Source organism: Mesoplodon bidens (assembly GCF_964165515.1).
Source record: "Mesoplodon bidens genome assembly, chromosome: 3".
Taxonomy (NCBI): domain Eukaryota; kingdom Metazoa; phylum Chordata; class Mammalia; order Artiodactyla; family Ziphiidae; genus Mesoplodon; species Mesoplodon bidens.
Genome location: NC_138178.1, coordinates 127,872,469 through 127,900,276, shown reverse-complemented (window position 1 = coordinate 127,900,276; position 27,808 = coordinate 127,872,469). Strand labels below are relative to the sequence as shown.

General features: G+C 35.3%; 1 protein-coding gene across 3 annotated transcripts in view; it reads left to right on the top strand.

The window, feature by feature from the left end:
- NEMF (nuclear export mediator factor) overlaps positions 1–27,808 on the top strand; it is a 54,539-nt gene that overhangs the window by 17,981 nt on the left and 8,750 nt on the right. The window contains exons 8-26 of one of the 3 annotated variants that reach the window (XM_081229944.1): positions 1,217–1,290; positions 2,163–2,233; positions 2,676–2,751; positions 3,139–3,201; positions 4,853–4,930; positions 5,014–5,222; positions 5,471–5,662; positions 6,048–6,111; positions 7,892–7,980; positions 13,487–13,590; positions 14,958–15,020; positions 19,759–19,871; positions 21,187–21,244; positions 21,716–21,774; positions 21,862–21,982; positions 23,109–23,385; positions 24,133–24,175; positions 24,321–24,370; positions 27,183–27,336. In XM_081229944.1, the coding sequence (XP_081086070.1) occupies positions 1,217–1,290; positions 2,163–2,233; positions 2,676–2,751; positions 3,139–3,201; positions 4,853–4,930; positions 5,014–5,222; positions 5,471–5,662; positions 6,048–6,111; positions 7,892–7,980; positions 13,487–13,590; positions 14,958–15,020; positions 19,759–19,871; positions 21,187–21,244; positions 21,716–21,774; positions 21,862–21,982; positions 23,109–23,385; positions 24,133–24,175; positions 24,321–24,370; positions 27,183–27,336 (1,958 nt within the window). Of the gene's footprint in view, positions 1–1,216; positions 1,291–2,162; positions 2,234–2,675; positions 2,752–3,138; positions 3,202–4,852; positions 4,931–5,013; positions 5,223–5,470; positions 5,663–6,047; positions 6,112–7,891; positions 7,981–13,486; positions 13,591–14,957; positions 15,021–19,758; positions 19,872–21,186; positions 21,245–21,715; positions 21,775–21,861; positions 21,986–23,105; positions 23,386–24,132; positions 24,176–24,320; positions 24,371–27,182; positions 27,337–27,808 lie in introns of all 3 variants that reach the window. The other 2 variants (XM_081229943.1, XM_081229945.1) reach the window with 2 other exon arrangements.

Here is a 27,808-nt window from a genome sequence, read left to right as displayed (position 1 = left end):
GTGTGCATGCTACAAGTTTTGCCCATTTTTATTTCATTTTTTTAAACCTATGAAAATTATTTCTGGAAAAAGTAATAAGTGAGTAGGTAGTTCTAGACTTAAAAACATTTGACCTATTAACGTTCTATCCATATGGTATTCCTGACTTCCTACTTTAATGTGACGCTTTATATGTAGTAACATGCAATTTAATCTCTTGACCTATGTTATTACCTTCTGATTTTAGAATATTCTCCCTTCCCCCCACTAAATTTTGGAAGGGGTTACTGCACTTGAGACAGTCTCTGGTACAAGGCTTGAAGGAGTTGAATTATTCACCTTCAGACTCAGAACCTGAGGGGCTTCTAGAAGTAGCATTATATATGCATTTTAATTCTGTAAGTGCTGTGGTGTGACTTTATAATGAATTAGGCTTTTGTAGCTACTTAAGGGAACCTAAATTAACTTCCAGATTAGGATAATAAAAAATTAGAGGAAATATAAGGAAAATGGAAGCTTTGGTCTTTGACAAATTTTTATCTGCAGATTCTCATGTAAAATGAAAAAAAAAATCATTCTTGGTATTTATATTTTGAGATTTATATCACTTCTTAAGGTTTAGGGATCATTTTTATGATGCACAAATGCACAAATGTAAAATTTTTTTGTGCATTTAAAAATACAAATTGAATGTTTGAAGTGAATGATTTAGTTTCTGAAATACATGAATTTAGTGCAATCCTGTTCGAAATGCCGACAGGTGTTATTGTTATTTTTGCTATTGCACTTCCTTTTTTAAATGAATCTGATATGTGCAATAAAAAGCATATGTTCAGGAAAACTCTGGAAAATAATAGTAATGATGGAGTATAATCTTTCCATAAATTAAAATGTATTATGAAGCTATAGTCATTAAAAGTTAAGTTTTGGGAGAAGGAATACACAGAATAAAGAATTCAGAAACAAGCCCAAATATATATGGCAATTTAGCATATGAACAAAGTACCTTTCATATCATGAGGGGAAAAATGGATTCAATAAAAGCTATTGGGACAATAAGCTGGCCAAAATATATTCTTATTTAATAAACTGATTATAAACATGAAATTACTATATTTAATTTTCTTGAACAACTTGTATTATTTCATAAACACTTTCTGTTTTCTACATAGGTGTTTAATAATAGTTATGGACAGTTGATTGGCACTCCTTTTTTCCTTTCTTATTCCCCTATTAGATATTGAAAAAGTACTTGTTTGTCTTCAGAAAGCAGAAGAGTATATGAAAACAACATCCAACTTCAGTGGAAAGGTAGCGCCACAAATACTTACTGTATATTGTTGATGTTTTACTTAGATTTTTAGAATTTAAATGTTCATTGAAGGATCAGTATATGTAAATTTTTTGTTGTAATTTGGAAACTTAACACCTGTAATATGCTTATTCTAGGGTAGTTTTTTTAAATTGCTGTTGGTTTCTGATTTTTGTTCTGTTCCTTAAATCTTCTACAAAGTACTGAGTCAAGACAATATTGGCACTCCTGAAAAGTTGAGGAATTTGAAAATATTTCCTCTTAGGTTGATTTTAGATAGAGAAGCACATCTTAATTTGCCAGCACGTTCCAAAAATTTACTGATTAACATCTTTTTAATTATTAAGTATCCTCTGAGTTACCTCATATCTTGTTTTTCTTCCCTATTCAAAGTATATAACTTTACTTACAAAAAAAGTTCAGGAAAAGTTCTGATTAATTACAGCTAAATTCACTCCAAATATACCCTACACCCAGTTATTAAAATGAATTAAAATTTCCTACCGGCAAAGTGAACCAAAGATTTTTCTGCTGGAAGTAAAGTGCTTTTGGCTTTTCTAAGTTGCAGAACATCTGAAAAATGGAAAGAAAAAAGCAAAATGCACATGTATAATCTCACCACTTTATCAAATCATTAGTTTTCATTTTCTTTATTCCCTGTTTTTTTCTTGTTCATATGAATAAGTCAGTATTTTCTAATGGTACTTACTGAGTCTTAAAAACATCACTTTGAGAAATGATACAATCAGTAGACAAATGCTAATTGTTTATAACTAGAATAATTTTGTAAATTAATAAAATTAATATCATTCAAGGAAAGTAAATCTGTTAATTATGAATAGAAATTAGTTTTAATGCTGGATTTTTGTAGGGGTATATCATTCAGAAAAGAGAAATAAAACCAAGCCTGGAAGTAGATAAACCAACCGAAGACATACTCACGTAAGTATGTAGGCATGGGTCAATTTGCTTTGGGTGTTTATTAATGTTCCTTTCTTTTTCTTTTTTTAAAAATAGATTTATTTATTTTGGGCTGCATTGGGTCTTTGTTGCTGTGCGTGGGCTTTCTCTAGTTGCGGCAAGTGGGGGCTACTCTTTGTGGCGGTGCGTGGGTTTCCAATTCCAGTGGCTTCTCTTGTTGCGGAGCATGGGCTCTAGGTGTGCGGGCTTCAGTAGTTGTGGCACATGGGCTCATTAGTTGTGTCTCGCAGGCTCCAGAGCACAGGCTCAGTAGTTGTGGCGCATGGGCTTAGTTGTTCTGTGGCATGTGGGATCTTCCCGGACCAGGGGTCGAACCCATGTCCCCTGCATTGGCAGGCGGATTCTTAACCACTGCACCACCAGGGAAGTCCCTATTAATGTTCTTGGTAAATATATTTTACAGGTATGAGGAATTTCATCCTTTCTTGTTTTCTCAACATTCACAATGTCCATACATAGAATTTGAATCATTTGACAAGGTGGGTTTTCTGATTCTGTTTTTTGACCAGTTAGCATGATGTGAGTTGTTAAATTAATATCAACTTGCTTTGATTGAGAAATTGAAAATATTTCTGCTTTACAATCATTATGAATCTGGACATTAAAAACCAGTGCAGTTACAGATACAAACTAGTGGAAATGTTTGTTGCCTCTTTATTTCAAGATGAAGGACTAAAGATTTGAACTTAATTTGATTCCTGACTGCTTAGCTATATAATATATTTACTGGAAATCTACTCAAGTTCTTTGAATGGTGTTATGAAACAAAATGGACCCTAAAATTCTGTGTATGCAAGTTGAAGCAGAGACCATGTTTGTGTGTTTTTTTTCCAGCTAGTTGATTGTCTTTTTCTTCTTTTGATAAGGCCGTAGATGAATTTTATTCCAAGATAGAAGGTCAGAAAATAGATTTAAAAGCTTTACAACAGGTATGGTGTTATTAAAAACATTTATATAAACCAGCTAGCCTTGAGTGTGGTTTGCTGGGTAGGTGATGCTCTCATACAGGAATGGGCAGCCTTTTAGAAGTAGTTTGGGAATGCCCTGATCTCTTGGTATATTAATAAAGGTCCAGGGGAACTATCAGTGTTTAAAAAAATATATGCTCATTTGCTCCATTAGAATATCAAATATTCTCTAAGCCAGAAAATACAGTGGGAAGGAGGCCTGTTATTTATTCCCTGGTATGATTTGCTTTACTACAACAACCCAGAGCTTCTCAAACTTTGCTGTAAAGGGAATAGTGTTTCAAAGAGGAGATTTTTAAATAGGCCAAAGGAGAGGGAATAGTTTTCTCTATACAAATAAGTATATATTTGTTTATCATTAAACTGTTTTCTTTTTTAAAGTGGGCTTTTGAACTAGGCCTTTAATATGCTTTGCATGTATCATGACTCCACAAAGAGGGTTTAATATGCTGTGTTTTGTTTTCCCAGCGCATTTGACCATGTTTGGGGAGCTTTTACTGCAGAACAGTTTTAGAAAATGGCCAAAGTCACGCTTGATTAGATTTTTCAGAAATATTCATAGAATCTTAAATATGTGTGCAAAAACTTGAAATTATGTGAATCTCTGTATCCTCCCCACCTCGGTTGTAAAAAAAAATTATCAAGAGCGGAATTTCAAAGCAAGTGGGTCACATGAATTGCATAGTGTGATTGCCACATGGTGGCAGCACTTTAGTCAGTAAACATATTTAAGAGTAACATTGAACCCCATGTTTTTATGTACATCAGAATACCCGTGAATTATTTTAGTAATCACTGTGTGTTCTTTTAATAGTCACCATTCTTATAACTTAAATATTTTAAATCTTACATCCAGCATGCAAAACATTCACTAATTGGTGATGCTATTACTGGTGTTACAAAATTAGCCCCACATCAGTAACCTTAATATGTAAGTTCCATGTGATAGAATGCTATACAGCCATCCCTCGGTGTCTGCAGTGGATTGTTCCAGGAGCCCCTGTGGGTACCAAAATCCAAGGATATTCAAGTCCCTTATATAAAATGGTGTAGTACAGTGAATATAGTTAGCCTCCCATATCTGCAGGTTTTGTATCTGCAGGTACGGAGGGCTGACTGTATAAAAGTTCACATAACTACCATGAGCCTTTGTGTTGTTAATTTAAGAAGAAGAATACTCTGTAAAATACTAGAAATAAGGCTGAGAAAATTAAAAGCAGCAATAAAATAAAAGGAAGCTATTTTAGGAATTAATGCTAAAAATGCATTCCCCCAAACTTTAATGTCATAGGGAAAAATGTCTTGAATTCTGCCTGCTTGAATAATTCAAGGGCAGTAGGGCATATCTTACATACAATGTAACCTGTAATCAAAATACCTTCCTATATAGGGAATGGGATGTAGATGGTCAGGAGAGGTAATTTTGGAGCATGAAACACTTTGGGGTAGGATAGACCTGGGGAGATGGACTATGGGGAACTTTAGCTAGTTAGGTAACAGCATTGAGGGGGCAGAAGTAGGGGTGGGATAGTGAGTTTCAGGAGGTAAAAGAGTGAAGGTACAGAAGGTAGAAGAAATCTAATTTTTAAAAACTCTGTTTTGTTAACAAAAGGAAAAACAAGCATTGAAGAAATTAGATAATGTCCGAAAGGATCATGAAAACAGATTAGAAGCTCTTCAGCAGGCTCAGGTATTATGTTTCGCTTTTTCAGATACTTTTTCAAAAATGGTAACTTTGGCATTGTAACAAATGTTTTTGGTTTATTTCATAAGGAAATAGACAAACTTAAAGGAGAGCTTATAGAGATGAACCTACAAATAGTTGACAGAGCCATTCAGGTTGTTCGAAGTGCTTTAGCCAACCAGATAGACTGGACAGAAATTGGGTTAATTGTGAAAGAAGCCCAAGCTCAAGGAGACCCTGTTGCAAATGCAATCAAAGAATTAAAACTACAAACAAATCATGTTACAATGCTGCTAAGGTAAGTTTGATTCTTAGTTAAGCAGTTAGTGTTTGTCTTTATTTTGCTATTTAATTTTTCACTGTATTCATTGAAATTTTTTTTATTTGGAAATTTATCTTTGAAAATACAGAAAAAAATTAATTTACATTAAAATAATGCAACTATTTAAGTACTGTAAACCATTTATAATTTCCTTGAGAAAAAAATTGAAAATAAAAAAGTGATGTCATTGACATTAGTGAAATACTATTGAATATTTTTAATAGAAATCCATACTTGTTATCAGAGGAGGAAGATGATGATGTTGATGGTGACATCAGTACTGAGAAAAATGAAACCGAACCACCAAAAGGAAAAAAAAAAAAGCAAAAGAATAAACAACTGCAAAAGCCTCAGAAAAATAGGCCATTGCTTGTTGATGTTGATCTCAGCTTGTCAGCATATGCCAATGCCAAAAAGTAAGTCATAAATTTAAGTATTTTATTTATTTATTTATTTATTTATTTATTTGCCACACTGCATGGCATGTGGGGTCTTAGTTCCCTGACCAGTGTTTGAACCTGTGCCTCCTGCATTGGAAGCACAGAGTCCTAACCACTGGACCACCAGGGAATTCCCATAAGTATAAATTTTAGGCAAAATATTATCTGCAATAAATCTGTTAGGGTATTAAGGGTAAGAACTATCATTATTTTGACTGTATATTCTTTGAGGTGAAATACTTTTTTAAAAAGTATTTAAAGTTGTTCTTGATGATTTGTGAGTCTGTAAAATTAGAAATAACATAAATAGAAAACTAAAGAATAAAGATTTTATCTAAAATTAAAAGATATATTTTTCTAGGTATTATGATCACAAGCGATATGCTGCTAAGAAAACACAGAAGACTGTTGAAGCTGCTGAGAAGGTACTTAATATTCCTTAGAGTGAACGTTAATTGTTTTCCTCTGCTTTATTAATTTAATGGACTTAATTATTTCTTCTCTTTAAATGAGGTTTTCAAATTCAGAAATACTTTCAAACTTAATTTTGCTTTAAATGTGTGTATTTCCAGTATTTTTTTCCTCCCCTAGCCCTCTCTTCCCCAGGTCTCTATCTCAGTAATTTTCCCTTTTTTGCTCAAGTTAAAAATGTTGGAGTCATCCTGGACTCTTGTCATATCCAGTCAATCCTTTTAAATAAAAAATGAAGTCATTTCTCTCTGTTCAACATCTTCCAGTTTCTTCCCATCTTACAAGACACCTTAAAGCCTGGATCAGGTAGGGAGGCCTATCTGCTTCCCTCTGATCACATCACCCACACTCCTCTTGTTACACACTGTTTCCAGCTACAGTGGGATCTTAAGCTGTTCCTACATCAGTGACCCATACTGCCTTCTCAGGGCCTTTGCACTTGCTCTTTCTGCCAAGAATGTTCTCCCCTCAGATTTTTCATGGTTTGATCCCCCTCATCATTCATGTGTCTACTTAAGACTATCAGAGAGGCCTTTCTTGACCACTCTTAGTAAAAATAATACTATCTCAATCACTTCCTTTTTACTCTTGTTTTTCTTTTTTAAAAACACCCATCCCAACATACGTTTATCTGTCTTCCCTCTAGAATGTAGATTGCATGAAAGTAGGATCTTTATCTGTTTTATTCATTGCTGTGTCCCAGTCCCTAGAATATTGCCTGAAATATAGTCACATTAATATCTGTTAAAGGAGTGGTCTTCCTGACTTAGCTCTCTATCTGCCTCTCCAACCTCATTTACCCTGTGATCATACTTGCTGGTCAAGCTGGCCTTTTCCTTCTGCTTACAGTGCTCTTTGTATTCTTTGCCTTGATAATTCCATTAATCCTTCAGGCTTCAGCCTAAATGCCATTTCCTCAGAAATACCTTCTTTGACCATAATCAGTTATAAATTAGATTCCCTTGTTATACTCTCATAGCATCCTTTGAAACATTTACCATGTTTATTTGAATAATTAGGTGTTTTATATATGTCTCTTCTCCTAGACCCCAGTGGGGTAGGAAGTAGAAACTTTGTCTTGTTCATTGTTGTGTCTCTGACATCTAGCCCAAAGCCTATTACATGATTGCACTGAGTACATGGTAAACAGATGAACTCTTTTTCATTTGTAGGTCTTGAGCAGATATTTGTATACAAATCATTTTAATATTTAAGGCCAAAATTTTTCACTTTATTACTTTAAAAAAATAAATTTATTTATTTATTGATTTATGGCTGTGTTGGGTCGTCATTGATGTGCTTTCTCTAGTTGTGGTGAGTGGGGGCTACTCTTCATTGCAGTGCATGGGCTTCTCATTGTGGTGGCTTCTCTTGTTGCGGAGCACGGGCTCTAGGCGCACAGGTTTCAGTAGTTGTGGTGTGGGCGCAGTAGTTGTGGCTTGCGGACTCTAGAGCACAGGCTCAGTAGTTGTGGTGCACAGGCTTAGTGGCTCCACAGCGTGTGGGATCTTCCTGGACCAGGGATTGAACCCATGTCCCCTGCATTGGCAGGCGGATTCTTAACCACTGCTCTACCAGGAAAGTCCCCATTTTATTACTTTCATGTGTGTATGGTGTGTGTGTATAGATAGTGCCATTTGTGACATTTAAAAACCCATTTCTTCCCCTGTCATTTACTTGGTGTTATTTAAGTAAATTTTCAACAGATTACTTAAAAACTTTTCTTATAAATAGGCATTCAAATCAGCAGAAAAGAAAACAAAGCAAACCTTAAAAGAAGTCCAGACAGTTACCTCTATTCAAAAAGCAAGAAAAGTGTATTGGTAAGTATTCTACCTTTTTAAAATACATTTTTTCTTTCTATCAAAATTATACATGCACATTATTTAGAAAATCAAGCAGTTGTACAAAGCTTGTTAAAAAACCAGTAACCCTGCAAACTTTTATCCCTACTCCTATTGCCTCCTCTCCCAAGGAAACTTTTAGCTCTTTTAGCTGAATCTTTTGATATATACCTCCATTTCTCTTAGTAATATATTGCTGCTTCTTAACTTTTCTGTTTTACACTCTGTTAATAACTTCCCACTATGGAAAGATGAAGATTTTATTCTTTCCATTTGTGCTCCATTACACACACACACATCACCTGGCTTCTCAATATACTTTACAGCATAATTTTGTCAAGACCGATGTTCTGTGTTAACATTATTATGAATATTTAAGTTGTAATCAGAGCTGGATCATATAGTATTCTGTTTTCCTTTCCTGTTCAGTATTTTATCTTCCCTGAAGTTAATAATTGTTTCATTTGCTTTCTTTTTATTTTTGTTCTTGTTATTAGCCATGTCCAAATTTGCTTCCAAGTGTGTTCAAACATATTGGAATTTTATCAGTATCATCTTCTTGTAGAAGTCTTTCCTGGAGCTTTTTGACCTACTTTGTTCTAGATTGGTTACTGTAAGCATTTTAAGATCTCCTTTTATTATTATCCTGCAACTTCTCTGTAACCTCTCTCTGTGTTGTATCTTCTGTCCCGAATCTCAAACTTCCTTTTTCTTTGGTTATGGACTATGTGCTCTAGAAGCTTCATGAAAAGGGGTATGTATGTAGAAGGTAAAGTTTTTGAGGTGTCCAATGTATAAAAAATTTATTTTACTCATAACAGTTTGGATGGGTATAGAATTCTAATTTGAAAATATGTTTCCCTCAGACTTTTAAAAAGGCATTGTCCATTGTATTAACTTCCAGATTTGATCTTGAGTTTGCTGTCATTTTGATAGTTGCAATTTTAATAGGAAACTTGTTTTTGCCTTTCTGTAAGCTTCTAGATCTTTTTTTTTCTTCCTCTCAGTTTTCCAAAATTTCACAGGTTGGTGATGATGTTTTTATCCATTATGCTGGATACTTTGTGGGCCTTTTAAATTGGAAACGCGGTTTGGAGAAATTTTCTTGAACTATTTCTTAGAAAATTGCCTACCTTCTGGCTGGTTTTTTGTTTTGTTTTGTTCTTCTTTCTTTCTAGAAGTCTCATGTTTTACATATGGGGACCCCCCCCCACCTTAGCAGTCCTATGGCATTGCATTTTCTGTTTTTCAACTTTTTGTTGTATATTCTGAGATTTTCTCAACTTTTTTTTTTTTTTTTTTTTTTTTTTTTGGTGGCCTCTCCCGTTGCGGAACACAGGCTCCAGACGCGCAAGCTCAGCGGCCATGGCTCACGGGCCCAGCCGCTTCGCGGCATGTGGGATCCTCCCGGACCGGGGCACGAACCCGTGTCCCCTGCATCAGCAGGCGAACTCTCAACCACTGCGCCACCAGGGAAGCCCCAGATTTTCTCAACTTTATCTTTCAATCCTTCCATTGAATTTTTTAATCTTTTATTTCTTCCTATAATGTTTTAATTTTAAGCTGTTTTGGGTTTTTTGAATGTTACTTAAAAAAAACTTACTGCTCTAGTTTCTTTATAACTGAGAATAGTTTTGATGTATTACATTTTATTTAGTATCCTTTTCTTGCAGGTCTGTCTTCTCCAAGTTTCTTTTTTCTATTTGTTAGTTTTGTCTCCAGCGTTCACTTATGTACGTCTGGTGATCCTTGACTGTCTACTCACTTTTTATAGCAGAACATTAAAATGGTGATTGGAAGTTCTTTGTGGGTTGTTGGACTTGTAAAATGATCTGTGTGGGCCATCTGTGGAACTCTTGAAGTCTTTAGCTTTTTGCCTTTTTGGCTGGTCTCATTTCCCACAAAAGCTTCTTTCTCTTCTATTTGTAAAGTGAAGACCTGGCTATCACCGTTTTGGGAGCTCAGTGGAAATAATAAGCTGGAGAGTCTTAGTATCCAGTATTTCATACATTTACTTAATTGCCCTATTTTACATATATTACCCCTACTTACAACTGTGATGTTTCCCCTAGTCCAGAGATCTTCTTTGCACCCTTTTTAGAGAATTAATTTCTGACTTTCTGTTAGAGTGTTGAAGGGGCAGTTACCACCATGTTCAGAGCTGGAAAGATCTAGGGAAGTGCTTACTTCTTGATCAGATTTTCAGCCAGTTCTTCTGTTTTTAAACCTCATCTTAAACCCTATTTTTAGCAGTACCTGTGCTCTTTATGGGTCATACAGTGTAAGTCGATTTGTCTCTTGGTTTTTTGCACCGTCACCTCAGGATTCAGCTTCTTGAGTCTGCTCACTTGTTCATTATTTTCCAGCTTTCAAAATTTTGTTGCTTTTTTCTTTCTCTCTCTAACATCTCTATTGATGAATATGATTGACCTGTAATTTTCATTTCTCATAATGTTTTTGTTAAGTGTTGGTACAAGGTTATATTATCTCGTAAAACAAATTGGAAAGTGTTCCTTTATCACTTGTCCTTAAACATTGATATAAGTCACCTGGAGTTTTCTTTATGGGAAAGTTTTTCATTACAGATTCAAATTCTTTAGTAGATAAAAGGACTACTCAGATTTTCTAGTTTTGGTTAGCAATGTTTTTCTAAGACTTTGTCTATTTTGTCCAAAGTTTGAAATTTATTGGCAAAAAGTTTATAATATTCCATTTAATTTTTTTTTTTTTTTGGCCACGCCACATGGCATGTGGGATCTTAGTTCCCTGACCAGGGATCAGACCCATTCCCTCTGCAGTGGAAGCACGGAGTCTTAACCACTAGACCGCCAGGGAGGTCCCTCCACTTAAGTTTTTAACATTCCTAGAATCATTAATTACTTCTCCCTTTTCACTCAAGAATTATTTGTGCCTTCTCTCTTTCTTGATTAATCTGACTAGAGGATTTTCAGTAGTATTAATATCATTAAAGAACCAGTTTTTGACTATTCATCTCCAGTATTATATATGTGCCTTCTATTTTAATAATTATTTTCATCCTTCTACTTTTCTTTGGGATATATTTGCATTTCCCTTTCTGATTTCTTGAGACAGAAGCTTAGTTCATTGATTTCCCCCTTCCCCTGGCCTCTTTTCTAATATATGAAAGGCAGTTAATTTCCCTCAGCATGGCTTTAACTGTATCTAAAAAGCTTTGTTTAGTATTTTCATTATCTTTCATGTCAAGATATATTCTAATTTCCATGGTGATTTCTTCACTCATGCATAATTTAGAAGTATATGTATTACTTTCCAAACACACGGGGGTTTTTGGTTATCTTTTTGTTACTGATTTTTAGCTTAATTTGCGTAAAAGAGGTGATATTCTGAATTATCTCAGTCATTTGGTGTTTGTCGTTGAAACTTGCTTTATGGCCCAGTCTATTTATGGACAGCTTTATTTATAAATGTTTCATATATAGTTGAAAATAGTGTCTTTTCTACAGTTACTGAGTGCATTTCTCTAAATATCAGATCATGTTATCAATCTCTTTTTAATGCTTGTTTCCCAGTTACTGAGAGAAGTGTGTTAAATATCATACAGTTTGGATTATCTGTTTCTCCTTTTACTTCTGAACTTTTGCTTTATTATGTGAGGCTATGTAATTAGGTGATACAAATATAGAACTGTTATATCATCTCAGTGAACTGAGCCTGTTATTAATTTTAATGAAATGTCCTTTTAACTTATATCTATTTTTTCCATCTGTGTGAGATGTTAAAACTGTATAAACTGTTTTTTGGTTAGTATTTGCATGGTATTTTTCCATCATTATATTTCAACCTTTTTATATCCTTATATTTTAAAGGGGTATATATCATTGTTTTTTCCCCAGTCTGACGGTCTTTGCATTTTACCTGGAGAATTGACTACATTTATATTTAATATAATTTCTGATATATTTGGGTTTAAATCTAACCATCTTACTGCTAGCTTTCAATGTGTCTTATTTGTTCTGTGTTCTTTTTTGTCTTCCTTGTTGCTTTCTTTTGATTAGTTGGCTTTTTTTTTTTGGCCTGTTAGTTATGCATTCCTCTGCTAGGATGATTACAAAATACATCCTTGATTTATCTTTCACATTCTTTTTGTCCTTGTGGGTTTATGTCTTTTTGCAAACCTCTTTACCATCAATAGGGAAGTGGTTAAATCAGTATAGTACATCCATTCAGCAATGAGGAAAATATATTTTTAAGTGAAAAAAAAAATATGCAGAACAGTGTGTTGTGTCTGAAAAAGAGAAAAGGTTTAGAATAAGCATTTTATTTTAGCTTTTGTATGTTTAAAAAACTCTGGAGAGGGATACAGGAAGCTAATGGCCAATTGGTTAGCAGTAGCTGTGGGAACTGAAGAGATGTAGGATCTCTCACTATACTTTTTAATGTAATTAAAACATTTTTTGAACCATGTATATGTATTACTCAATAAAAAATCAGATTAGAAAATAGGAATAGAGTCCTTTTGCTATTATATTTTGTGAGCTATGAGGAAGTTTCATTTAATGCCTGTGCTCAATCTATCATCTTTAACCAGAAATTTTAAAATTCTAGGTTAAATCATAAAAAAATTATCTTGCGAGTCATATGTAAAATAGGAAATATTTATGTTCACCTCATTTTCTAAACGTCATACAAATATACACTCTTTACTTTTTATCATGGTGGTATGTATTAATCATGAAAACCGAAGTTAATTTGTTTCTTGAGAAAAGTTATAATTTTACACTTCTGACAGGAATTTTTGGTTTTTAGTATTTTTTTTAAACTGTAAAGAATATCATATATGTAAACATTCAGTTGATTAATTGAGGACAGAATGGGAAAACAACTTTTCTTTCTCATCAGTGGTCCCAAAGCCTATCCAGTGTCCCACTGAAAGAAAGCTAAACCTAGGGACCATGTGACATTTTATGCTTTTGCTTTTTGTAATTCATTGTTATAATGTCAGTTTAAGAAGTCTGTCTATATGGGAGGAAGATAAAGAGAGAACTTTTTTTTTTTTTTTTTTTTTGCGGTACGCGGGCCTCTCACTGTTGTGGCCTCTCCCGTTGCGGAGCACAGGCTCTGGATGCGCAGGCCCAGCGGCCATGGCTCACGGGCCCAGCCGCTCCGCAGCATGTGGGATCTTCCCGGTCTGGGGCACGAACCTGTGTCCCCTGCATCGGCAGGCAGACTCTCAACCACTGTGCCACCAGGGAAGCCTGAGAGAACATATTTTTTAAACATAAAATTTAATTGTCTTCTACTGAGACTGTCTTAAGAATATCCTAGGGCAATTTGTATTGCACGTTTTCAGTAAAATTCAGCTTGATGTCTTAAGAAATTAAGCCATCAAGTTGTCTTAACCTTCACAGATAGGAGAGCTTTCTGTTTTGTTTGTTAAAAGGGTGTGAATTCAGGCAACTATGAAGGGAAAGAAATGTTAACTTTTTTCTTTAAAATTTGGTAGGTTTGAGAAATTCCTCTGGTTTATTAGCTCAGAGAACTATCTAATTATTGGTGGACGAGATCAGCAACAGAATGAAATAATTGTGAAAAGATACTTGACACCAGGTAGGTAAGATTAAAATTCTGAAGAATTTTCTTTTAAGTAACTGGATCGGTTATCTCAATATTAGGGGTAGATTTTTATCTTGTACTCCTTTGTTTGACAGATTTAATTGGTAGAAAGAATTTCATGGTTTATGGTTTGTTGAATATGTGCTTTGATACTTGATTCACATTTTAAGTGAATATCCTTAAAGTAGTAATGCCGAGCTAATCTGTAGTATTAGATTTTTGATTTTCTACTGCATTAAGAAAATAGCTTTCAATCCTCCAAAGTCATTGTAGATCAAATTTTTAAAAGCTTAATTTTTCAGTGCTGAAGTTTGTGACCGTTTTTCACTTTTAGAAGCAGGACTTAAGCGCTCTGTTGTAAGGCCTCTCATTTGTTTTTGTTTGCTGATAACCACCACTTCACTGTGGCTGAACCCTCAGTGTGGGTATCAGAAATCAATAATCAGTATCAGAGCTAATCTGATGTCCTTTAAGGATCCAGAACCAGGAAAGAAAGCAACAAACAGGTTAGGTTACATGGTACCCAGGGCTTGGTCTCTGTCTTCTCTAACTTTGTTCATTGTGAGATGAGCCTTTCATGGAACTGTATGGGCTTTGCTCTTCTTTGAGTTTCAAATCTCAGATGAACTATCCATGACAAACAATGGCTGCTCATTTTTTCTGTTAGAAACCATGCACTTCACTTTTCCCTAGTTGACCATTCATTCCTGCATTCATCTGTTTGCTCATTTATTCATTTGTTGCTATCACACACTTCAGAATAAAACTAGAAGTCCTCACTGTGGCTTACAAGGCTCCTGACTTCTGGCTTCCTGGCTGTTTGTCACATTTCTCAACCATCTATGGACCTCAGGACCTTTGCACTTGCTAGGATGACTCATCTCTATGTGTCTCTCACCCATCATCAGGCTAGCCTGGGCTTGCTTATATGGTAACTCAGCAAATTTCTGAGAGAAAAAGAGGAAGCATACAGCACCTCTCAAGGCCTAGGCTGGGAACTGGCATTTGGTCACATCTGCCACATTCTGCTGGCCAAGGCAGGTCAAGGGGTCAGCCCACATTTGAGGGATGGGGAAGTGGACTCCACCTCTTGATGGGAGAAGCTTCAAGGTCATAGAGCAAAGAGGTGTGGATAGAGGGAGGGAGAAGAACTGTGACCATTTTTGTAATCTGCCTTATTAGCATTGCTTTCCTCTGAGGAGGCCTATGAGAAATCTCCCAGGAGTGGGAGATAGACTTTTCTTTATATGTCTTCTTATACCTTTTGGATTTTGAACCCATTAAACAATAAGTAAATAAACAATTTCAACTTAAAAACAAAGAAACAGGACTTAAAGTATTATTTCTTATTTGTTTTAAAGGGGACATTTATGTACATGCTGACCTTCATGGAGCAACTAGCTGTGTAATTAAGAATCCAACAGGTAATATATTTCTTTCTATTATTCATAGCTTTAATTCTTTTGTTTAAAATATTTTTAGTATAAGAGAAAAATCACTAATACAGATAAAGAAGGACACTTTATAATGATAAAAGTGTCAATCCATTAATAAGATGTAACAATTATAAACATATATGCATCTGGTGGTGCAGTGGTTAAGAATCCACCTGCCAGTACAGGGGACACAGGTTCGAGCCCTGGTCCAGGAAGATCCCACATGCAGCGGAGCAACTAAGCCCGTGCACCACAACTACTGAGCCTGCACTCTAGAGCCTGCAAGCCACAACTACCGAGTCCATGTGCCACAGCTACTGAAGCCCACATGCCTAGAGCCTGTGCTCTGCAACAAGAGAAGCCACTGGAATGAGAAGCCCACGTACCACAATGAAGAGTAGCCCCTGCTCGCACAACTAGAGAAAGCCTGCGTGCAGCACTGAAGACCCAACACAGCCAAAAATAAATAAATAAATTTATAAAATAATAAATAAACAAACATATAGGCATCCAACAACAGAGCCGTAGAATACATGAAGCAAAATCTGACAGAATTGAAGGGAGAAATAGACAATTTATTAATAGTAATTCAAGACATCAATACCTAACTTTCAATCATGGATAGAATAACTAGCTATAAGATCAACAAGGAAATAGAAGACTTGAACAACACTCAAGTTACCTAGATTCTACACATATCTCTAGTACACTCTACCTCACAACACTAGATTACTCATTCTTCTCAAGTGCACATGGAACATTCTCCAGGGTGGACCATATGATAGTCTATAAAATAAGTCTCAGTTAATTTAAAACTAATGAATCATATAAAGTAAATTTTCTGACCATAATGGAGTGAAATTAGAAACCACTAATAGAAGAAAATTTAAAAGATTGACAAATGTGTGGAAATAAACAACACAGTCATAAAATAACCAGTGAATCAAAGAGGAAATCACAGGGGGTATTAGAAAATACTTTGAGATGAATGAAATGTAAACAAATTTATTGAGACTTATGAGATGCAACTAAGGCAGTGATCAGAGAGAGATTATAGTTGTACTACCTATAATAAAAAAGAGGAATGATTTGAAATCAATAAGAAAACTGTACACATTAAGATTTAGAAAAAGAAAAGCAGATAACCCATAGTAAGGAAAGGAAGGGAAATGGTAAAGATTAGAGTGGAAATAAACAAAACAGAGAATAGAAAGACAGTAGAGAAAATTCAACAAAACCAAAGTTAGTTCTTTGAAAAGATCGATAAAACTGATAAACCTTTAGCTAGACTAATCAAAACAGTAAGATTCAAATTCCTAAAATCTACAGAACTTTTAAAGAAGACTGAACATCAATCCTTCATAAACTTGCAAAAGATAGAAGAGAGAGGAACTTTCTAACTCATTCTATAGGGCTGGTATTACCCTAATAACAAAACCAGATGAAGATACCACAGGAAAGAAAACTACAGACCAATATCATTTATGAATATAGACACAGAAATCCTCAACAAAATATTAGGAAACTGAATCCAGCAGCATATTACAAGGATTATACACATGATAAAGTGGGATTTATTCCCAGGAATGCAAAGTTGGTTTAACATATGAAAGTTAATGTAATACAGTGTATTAGTAAAATAAAGGACAAAAACCACATGATGATCTCAATTGATGCAGAAAAAGCCTTTGGTAACAATCCAGTACTCATTTGTGATAAAAACACTCAACAAACTAAGAATAGATGAAAACTTCCTCAAGTTGGTAAAGAACATCTATGAAAAAATCCACAGCTAAAAATCATGCTTAATGGTGAAAGACTGAGAGCTTTTCCCCCAAGATCAGGAACAAGATGAGCACATCTGTTCTTGCCACACTTTTACTCAACACTGTATGGAGGTTCTAAGTAGACCATTAGGCAATAAAAAGTTTAAAATATCCAAATTGGTAAGGGACAGATAAAACTATCTCTGTTTGCAAATGACATAATCTTATATATTTAAACCTTAAGCAATCTAGTAAAAATTATTAGTTAATAAGCAAATTCAGCAACGTCTAGGATATAAGGTCAATATATAAAAGTCAGTTATATTTTTATATACTAGCAATGAGCAATATTAAAAGGAAATTAATAAAACATCCACTTATAACAGCATTACAAAAGAATAAAATAGTAATAAATTTACCAAAAAGAAATGCAAGACATACACACTGAACTACAAAACATCATTGAAAGAAATGAAAGAAGACCTAAATGGGAACACTTCCAGTGTTTATGAATTAGAAGTCTTAATATTGTTCTGACGGCAGTACTTCCCACATTAATCTACAGATATGTGCAGTTCCTCTCAAAATTCCAGCTGCCTGTTTTTGCAGAGATGGACAAAGCTCATACTAAAATTCATGTGGAAATGCAGAGTACCCAGATTAGCCAAATCATTCTTGAAAATGGAGAACAAAATTGGAGGACTCACACTTCCTGATTTCAAAACCTCCTACAAAACAACAGTCAGTGTGGTATCAGGACAGTGTGATACTGGTGTGAGGATGGACTGATAGATTAATGAAGAGGATTGAGATTCCTTGTTTATGGTCAGTTGATTTTCAGCAAGGGTGCCAAGGCCATTCAGTGGGATAGAATAATGTTTTCAACAAATAGGGATGATGCAACTAATATCCATGTGCCAAAGAATGAAGTTAGACCCCTGCTTCATACCATTTATAAAAATTAAATGCATCAAAGACCTAAATATAAGAGCTAAAACTATAAGACTGTTAGAAGAAAATAAGGTGTAAAACTTCATAATCTTGGATCAGGAAGTCATTTTTTAGATATGACACCATAAGCATAAGCAACCGAAGAAAAAACAAATCAGACTTAAGCAAAATTAAAACTTTAATTCAGAGGACTCTATCAAGAAAGTGAAAAGACAGTCCACAGAATGGGAGGAAATATTTGCAAGTCATTTATCTGATAAAGGACCAATATCCAAAGAACTCTAGAACTCTTCTGACTCAACAATAGAAAGGCAATTTTAAAATGAACCAATTTTTTTAAATGTGAAATAGACATTTCTCCAAAGATATACAAAAGGCCAACAAGCACATGATAAGATGCCCAGCATCATTTGTCCGTTAGGGAAATGCAAATCAAAACCACAGAGAAATACCACTTAACACCCACAAGAATAGTTGAAATAAAAAAACAGACAGTTGGAATTCCCTGGCGGTCCAGTGGTTAGGACTCCACCCTGTCACTGCCAAGGACTTGGGTTCAATCCCTGGTCGGGGAACTAAAATCCCACAAGCCACACAGGGTGGCCAAAAGAAACAAAAAACAGAAAAACAAACAGTAACATGTTGGTGAGGTTGTGGAGAGATTGGAACCCTTATACACTGCAGGTGGGAATGGACAATGATCTAGCTGCTATAGGAAATAGTTTCATAGTTTCTGAAAAAGTTAAACATAGATTTTACGATGTGACCCAGCAATTCCACTCCTAGGTATTCCAAGATAATTGAAAACATATGTCCAAACTTATTTGCAGATATTCATAATAGCATTATAATAGCCAAGAAATGGAAACAACCTGTATGTCAATCCATTGATTAATAAACAGAATGTGGTATATCCATATAATAGAATATTATTCAGACTTAAAAAGAAATGAAGTACTGACATATGCTCTCACATGAATGAACCTTGAAAACATGCTAAGTGGAAGCCAGGTATGTATGATTCCATGTATATGAAATTCCAAAATAAGCAAATCTGTAGAGACAGAAAGTAGATTAGTGTTTGCCAGTGGCTGGGAAAATGAAGAGTGACTATTAATAGATACAAGATTTCTTTTGGGGATGATGAAAATGTTCTGAAATTAATGGTAATGATTGCATAGCTTTATGACTATACTAAAACCCACTGAATTGTACACTTTAAAAGAGTGAATTTTATGGTATGTGAATTATATCCCAATTTTAAAATATTTGAATTCTTACTGTAGGGGTATATTAATATGCTCTTCATTTTGACAAATCAGGCAATATATAGTAATTCTGGAAGTCTTCAACCTTTGAATAGATTTTTTTAAATTATCCTTTCTGGAATGAAGTTAGAATTACTGATAAAAGTGAGGATATTTCTTCTCTGACTTGTTTTATTTACTTAGACCATTTGAAAACCTGCTGTGTAAATACATTTTTTTAAAAAAATTTATTTTATTTATTTATTTTTGGCTGCATTGCGTCTTTGTTGCTGTGCGCGGGCTTTCTCTAGTTGCGGCGAGCGGGGGCTACTCTTCATTGCAGTGTGCGGGCTTCTCATTGCGGTGGCTTTTCTTGTTGTGGAGCATGGGCTCTAGGCCTGTGGGATTCAGTAGTTCTGGCACATGGGCTCAGTAGTTGTGGCTTGCAGGCTCTAGAGCGCAGGCTCATTAGTTGTGGCGCATGGGCTTAGTTGCTCCGTGGCATGTGGGATCTTCCCAGACCAGGGATCAAACCCGTGTTCCCTGCATTGGCAGGCAGATTCTTAACCACTGCACCACCAGGGAAGCCCTGTAAATACATTTTTAATAAAAATAGTAACTTCTTGTAATACTGAAATTAAAGTGTGGTATTATTATTTAAAATATAAGAGGAGTGAACCTGTTATGCTGCATGTGGTTTCCATGTCTTGCTCTAGAAAGTCTGTTCTTTGGTACTGAAGCGTTGTAGTATTGTTATTACAGGAGAGCCAATTCCCCCTCGGACCTTGACTGAAGCTGGCACGATGGCACTTTGCTACAGTGCTGCTTGGGATGCACGAGTTATCACTAGTGCTTGGTGGGTGTACCATCATCAGGTAATAAGGGCTGTGGTCCTTTTTCTTAATTTAGTAAGAGCAACTGTGTTCCAAATTGTGAGGATAAGGAATTGAACAAGGCAGACAAAGTACCTTGTGATGGAGTTGACATTTTGGTGTTGAAAAATAGATATGTAGTGGCAGGTAACAAAGTTTATTTTTAAAGCAGAGCAAGGGGATAGAGAGTGATAGAGGCTACCATTTTGAATGTAGTGTCAGGGAAGGCCTTTCTGGAAAGGTAAGATTTGAGAGTGATCCATTTAATTATATGGGATAAAGACTGTTCCAGTTATGACTGGCCTACTGACCTAAAAAGTCTTTCTCCTGTTCACCTTTGTTGAAATTTTCTGAATTCTCTTTGGCCCTTCCTGTAAAGTAGGTATATCCAGTGGTTTTTTCTATGCACTTGGTTTTAGTAATTGTCCTTCTTTGTGGTTAATGCTATTTTTTTGATGATACTTCATTCCATATATGACTTCACATTGCTATTCATTTCACATTCTCAAGAATTATAATTGATAATGATAAACTTTTACAAAGTCTTAAAGCTATACAGCAAGGTAAAAATAGTTCAGTACTATTATCCTCCCTTAGATTTAGTTTCATTTTATATCTGTTTATATTATTTTCTGCTATGTTTTGATATTGTGTCCATAGGAAATTAATATCACTTCTGGGATTATATTTTCTGCCTTGGTACTATTATAAAAGTGGCTTTAATTCTTTTATGGATAGGTTTTTTTAGTGTGCTTTTAATCCCTTGCATAACTATTACTAGTTAAGATACTCTCAGATTTGGGTATTTCAAAGATGTGTAAAATTTTTTTAAATTGTGGAGTTATATTGCTCACTTCCTATTTTGCCAAATTAGAAGATATTTTAAAAAATATGCTATTATCTTTACTTACTAAGATGAAAGGTTATTTCATTACCGAAAAAAAATGTATCTCAGGAAAGGATTTAATGTAATAAATATAGTAAATATAGTTTTATACCTTTATGATGAGTTTATTAAACTATCCTTGTTTTTCTTATTATGTCTCACATTAGAGGAAATGTGGATCAGTTGTGGCTCTAGTCCATGGCATTTGAAAATGATTGATGTAGTGTACCCTTCATTATTTCTTTTCTTTGTTATGGACAAAGATATATCTATCTTTAAAGAGATAGCCCTTCAGTGTTAAGAATTTTTGCTAAATTATAAATTTTTCAGGACGTAGTACTGTTTACTTCAATATGGCTTTACTTTCTCAGGTGAAAATTTAGAAAACGTATTTCTTAAGACAAGAGTATAATGTATTATTGTGTTCCTCAGGTGTCTAAAACAGCACCAACTGGAGAATATTTGACAACAGGAAGCTTCATGATAAGAGGTAATGACTTGCCAGTGGATTATGGAGACAGGTTTGAGGACCATCTACTAATATTCTCAGAATAGAAACTAATTATTCTGACTTCATATATGAAGTCTGTTATTAAATAAGGAAAATTTTGCTGTGGTGTGGCAAATTTAGCATTTGACATGTCATCTCCATATATATTTTTATTGATGACAGTGTACTTTCATATAGTTTACATTTATAAGGGTAAGAAAGTATAGCATGACCTTTTTTCTAAAAATAGATTATTCAGGATCTGACTAACCCAGATGATGAGAGCAAGCATTCATATTTTTTCTTTCTTAATTCCTGTTCCTGTACATAATGCCAAATTCTGTAAATGGGAAATGTTCCTTCATGACAGAGGAAAGACAGAACAAATGTGACCATTGTGGCAGATATCTTACAAGCATAAAATGGAGAAAACAGTATTTTTAAAACATTTATGTACATTATCTTTTGTAGGAAAAAAGAATTTCCTTCCTCCCTCACATCTAATGATGGGGTTTAGCTTCCTCTTTAAGGTACTCTTCAGCTTCTTCATTATTTTTTTTCTGATTTTCATTAGTCTTAACCTAAAGTTCCACCAGTGAAAAGAACTGTTTCCACAGGTAGATGAGTCTTGTATTTGGAGACATCGGGGTGAACGAAAAGTCAGAGTGCAGGATGAAGACATGGAGACACTGGCGATTTGCACAAGTGAACTCATATCAGAAGAAATGGAACAACTAGGTAGTTTACAGATTTTAATAAAGTAGCTTATAATGTTTTCTGTTGTCTAGTTTTGCTTCTAAATTCTTACTTAGAAGATCATCTCTTTTGGGGTAATTAAAATTTCCAAAAAAACCCCAACTTGCTTCAGCTTTATTGAATTTTGGTTTTGGAAATGTTAAATATACTTATTCTAGTGAATTGTAAAGTGTTTAATTGGATCCATAAGTAATACTTGAATATATGTTTATATTATAAAACTTCCCCGGTATTCAATGAGTAGTACATAAATGTGTTTAACGGAGATAGCCTCGGGTATATATAAGTGAGCATTTACTTTTGGGTTTAGGAATTAGAAGCAATACAAAGATGAGTTTATAACAAGTATAATTTCTTATGAGAATTTAGCTTGATTTAATAATGTATTTGCTTCAAGTAGAGAGCAGCTGTGGTTGGCTGAAATAAATTTACCTACCTACCTAAAGGAACTAGGGAATGTATGCCCTCTAAGTTATTTTTACATCTGCTAGAGTCATACCTTTTTAGGAGTAATATTTCATTGTTTCACTTACAACTGCTATTGTACATGATTCTATTTTTTGAATTTTCACCATGTTTGTGACATGTATACTTTATTTACATTATTTTTTATTGAATTCTCACAACCGGTTGTGAGCATCTTATTTTATAGGTGAGGTAACTAGACCATATTATTACTACTAGACAGTGTTCCTTTTGCAAAAGTGTGAACACTTGCTGTGTGTCAGTTATGTAACTTGTTTTATCTCATTTCAGTTCTCATGTGCAAATTATAATAAAAGTGGCAGAATTTATATAACTACTTCTATTTTCCTCCTTTTTGGAAACACTTAACAAAGACAAGGGATAGTTTTCGTTGTAGAAATGGTCGCAATGTCTTAAGAAATTTATTGTAGTAAAGGCTCTTGGAGATAATTTATTCCAAACAATTCCTGATCAGAGTATCCTTTTGTCTGAGTCAGAGTAACCTTTGGGGAAGATCAGGCATTTTTCTGGTGATCTTTTGGAGAAAGAGGGAGTGGACTGAATATTTTTATGAAGTTTTCAAGGAAATCATCTCACTTTGTGTGGTGGTAGCACTCTGACTTTCCTTCTGGTAATTCAGTAGATGGAGGTGACAGTAGCAGTGAAGAAGATAAAGAGGAATTCCACGAAAGTCCTGTGGAAGTGGGACTTGTGACTCAGGTTGACCAAGGGGATATTACTATTCAGAGCGGTGGTGATGAGCTAAATGAACTAATTCAGGAAGAAAGCTCTGAAGATGAAGGAGAATCTGAGGAGGTGGTAAAACATCTGGAACCTGTTGGTGAAATGAAGGATGAAGGGGAAGAGACATTACATTATCCTGATACTTCCATTGACTTGTCCCACCTTCAATCCCAAAGGTAATTTAAAAACTGTAATTTTAAGTTTTATTTTGTAAGCTGGGAGTGATGAAGAGTTAATCCTTATACAAATAATACCAAGATTGACTTCAGTGCTTTTACCCTCCATTGTCCTACAAGCTTACTATCTTTCCACCATTTGATAGGGGGGTAGATCTCTCTCAAGAAATTCCCAGGACCCAGGGTAGAAAAACACAATATATATAAAAGTGGCCAAACTAGGTCAAAATAGAAACAAGTAAATGGTTATAAATGCTAATAATAAAAGCAGTTACATTAAAAAAAAAAAAGGTGTCTTAGTCTTTAATGTCTTACTGATCACCAGGTAAACAACACCATAGCTATAAAAGCTTTATTATTGGAGTAGTTAGGAAAGGCTTAGGAGTCAGACCAGTATTGAATCTTAGAGTATGTCCTTGGGCAAGTGACTCTATGTCTAAGCTTCAGTTTTCTTCTTGGTGAAAAGAGAATGGTACCCCCTTCATAGGGTTTTGAAGGTTACATGAATGTAAAGCATCTAGCAGTGCCTGGTACATAGTAAGTGTCCAATACATGTCAACTACTGAAGAATATATTTTAAAGTGAGGAGATGAGCAATTTGATTATATTTTTTCTAATTTTGCCAAATTTGAAAATTTGTAGAATTGCCGATAATTAACTAGGAGTATGATATGGGAATGTTTTGGGACTTTATAAATGAATGCCTTTTATAGGGTAGTGGACTTCTGTTTCTGTTTGTTTCCATAGGTCTCTCCAGAAATTGGCTTCAAAAGAGGAATCTTCTAATATGGTAAAGGTTTTTTTTTCAGTTTTATGAAGAACATCATGTCCTTCTCAATAAATAATTTTCTACTTTTTAATTTTAGCTTTATGAAAATTTAACAGTGGTGATGTTATTGTTTATATTTGCTTGTTTTTTGTTTTAATTTTAATAGAGCGACAGTAAATTGCAGAGCCGGAGGCATTTGTCAGCCAAGGAAAGAAGGTAAATATACTTGTGTTATTTAACTGAAAAGCATCTTTTTTTTTTTTTTTTTTTTTTTTTTTTTTTTTGGTACGCGGGCCTCTCACTGTTGTGGCCTCTCCCCTTGCGGAGCACAGGCTCCGGACGCGCAGGCTCAGCGGCCATGGCTCACGGGCCCAGCCGCTCCGCGGCATATGGGATCCTCCCGGACCGGGGCACGAACCCGTATCCCCTGCATCGGCAGGCGGACTCTCAACCACTGCGCCACCAGGGAGGCCCCATCTATTTTTTTTTAAATTAACAATTCAGTTATGACAGATCACTTGGCTGTTATAAAGATCTCCCTTACTAAAATTACCAAGACTTAGCATAAATTTTGTTTAGTTTTTCATATTCTGCTCTAACAGGTTTTTCTGTTTTAGGGCCCCAGTCTGCCACTGTAATCAGTGAGATAGGTCAAGTAACACAAGACAGACCTTTTATTACATAAATACGTACATTAATAATAATTGCAGTGTATTAGACAGGCTGATTCTAGGATAATATTGACAGAAATAAACAGGAATACAGGCATACCTCATTTTATTGTGCTTTGCAGATATTGTGTTTTTTACAAATTGAAGGTTTATGGCGGCCCCACATGGAGCAAATCTGTTGGCACCATTTTTCCAACAGCATTTGTTCACTTCATGTCTCTGGGTCGTATTTTGGAATGCTTGCAATATTTCAAACTTTTTCATTATTATTATATTTGTTATGGTGATCTGTGATCAGTGATCTTTGATGTTACTATTATAAAAAGATTACGACTCACTGAAGGCTCAGATGGTGGTAAGCATTTTTTAGCAATAAACTGTTTTTAAATTAAGGTATATACATTGCTTTTTTAAAGACATATTGGGGCTTCCCTGGTGGCACAGTGGTTGAGAGTCCGCCTGCCGATGCAGGGGACACGGGTTCGTGTCCCGGTCTGGGAAGATCCCACATGCCGCAGAGCGGCTGGGCCTCTGAGCCATGGCCGCTGAGCCTGCGCGTCCGGAGCCTGTGCTCCGCAACGGGAGAGGCCACAACAGTGAGAGGCCCGTGTACCGAAAAAAAAAAAAAAAGACATATTGGTTTGCACACTTAATAGACTGCAGTAGAGTGTAGGCATAACTTTATATGCACTGGGAAACCAAAAAATTCATGACTCGCTTTACTGCGATATTCACTTTATTGCAGTGGTCTGGAACAGAATCTGCAATATCTCTGAGGCATTCCTGTACTCAAATTAGGAAATTTTTATGTAAAAAGAAGACTTGGGGTTTCTTCCTTGTCTTTTCTTTTTCTCTAATGTAGTAGGGCTCAGAAGGCGAACAGAAAAAGAAAAAGATAGAGGCAGAATGAAAGGGACAACTGAGACAACTACTGTAGGGTGAAAAAGACTACAACTAGTAAAGCACTCCAGAAAGAGGGCCTAGATTGAAGTGGATAATAAACTCTTTTGTTTGAGAAAGATTATCATTATAAACAATTACAGAAAACTCTCTGAATACATGGTATTATGCTAGATACTGAGTACACAAAGAGGTAAAATATAAAGTTCATGCCATCAAGAAGCTTTTGAGTCCTGGATTCAGGAAATAGCCATAAATCTATAAATAGTGTTATCTGAAAGTGATACAGTAATTCAGGAGTAAGAATTTACTTTGAGTTCAGGTGTTTTGGGAAATACCATCAGAAGTTTATACCTTGAAGATATAGTAGGATCTTAGGTAAATGAAGTTAAGAAGGTCAGAGACTCCAAGGAGAATTAGTATGATCAAAGGGGAGGAGGTGGTGGGTATTTGGATGTAATATTCAAAGTGCTTTGGGGAAATGATAGATAGATTGAGGTGAAAGGAACAGAATATTCATGTTTGTGAACTGGTAGATAAGATTGGCAAAGTGAGATTGGACCAAAAGTGGAGAACCTAGAATGACAAGCTAAGTGTTTTGGACTTATCCTGAAAGTGATGTGAGGAGGACTTTTGGAATATTTTGAATGGGAGTGTGACATAGGTAAACAGTTATGGAAAAATAATCTAGAAGTTCATGTAGAACAGATTATGGGGGAAATATGGAGGAAGTCTGGGTGGCAACTGATAAGGACCTGGACTTAGGGCAGTGGCATTGGGAATAGAAGAGATCGCACATGAAAAATATCACAGTAATAGAATTTTTCTTTTCTCTTTAATCTGCTTATTATTATTATTTTTTTGTGGTACGTGGGCCCCTCACTGCCACGGCCTCTCCCGTCGCAGAGCACGGGCTCCAGACGAGCAGGCCCAGCGGCCATGGCTCACGGGCCTAGCTGCTCCGTGGCATGTGGGATCCTCCCGGACCAGGGCACGAACCCGCGCCCCCCGTGTCGGCAGGTGGACTCCCAACCACTGCGCCACCAGGGAGGCCCTAATCTGCTTATTTTTAAAATCCATTTATTCTGCTAACCAATCCACAAATGTTTTATTGAATACCTAACGTCTGCCAAGGCCATGTTGATATGAAGACTACAAATCCCAGTGCCTGGCCATCAAAGTGTTGAGGGACTGTATGTGGTTACTGAATCAGGATAAGTCAAGGATGACAGTATTTTGAGCCTGGATGACAGAAAGAATGATAAATGCATGAGAGAAAAATTTTCAGCTTTTTCTTGTATGATGACTTGCACTTCTTGTATACTGTAGCCTGGTGATATCAAATTAAGCAGAAGCCTTGATCTCCTATATATTGCACATGTTCCCCTCCCCATGTAATTTTTTTAGGGTACTAAGAATATGAAATTCTTAGATGTTTCCGTTTCATTTATATTTAGGGAAATGAAGAAAAAAAAGCTTCCAAGTGACTCAGGGGATTTAGAAATGATAGAAGGAAAGGACAAAGAAAAAGAAAATGCTCTACACATTGAAACTCATCAGAACACCAGCAAAAATGCCCCGGCTGTGCAGCCAATGAAACGAGGACAAAAGGTAATACAACTTTGGGGTGAGCTGTTAAAGTTAGTACTACATGATTCACAAATGAAGTTGTGAGGTTTAAATGAAACAAGATGTAGACAAAAGAATAATCCTGTGTGACTTCTTTTGAAAATTAGTTGAAAAGATAGTGTTTAGGGAGCATAGAGATCACTGTTCTGTTCTTTTAAGATCATCTATACAGAAGCTTTCATGTTATGTAGAAGAGTAATAGGAGATTGTGATTTATTTGCCAGAAACAGTCAGCTAATAACTGGCAATGCTGGTCTCCATTGATAATTTAATGCAGTGATTTCTTTTTCAGTTATTAATGCAATTTTGGTTACAGTTCTTACATATTTTATAAAGGTAAGGAATGAAGGAAGAGGTAGTGGGTATAGACTGTACTTTAATGATGTTGTAGCAGTGTAAAGAGATTGTGAGCTGATGTATAGGTATATCTTTAGGAAAATTAAATTCCTTTGAA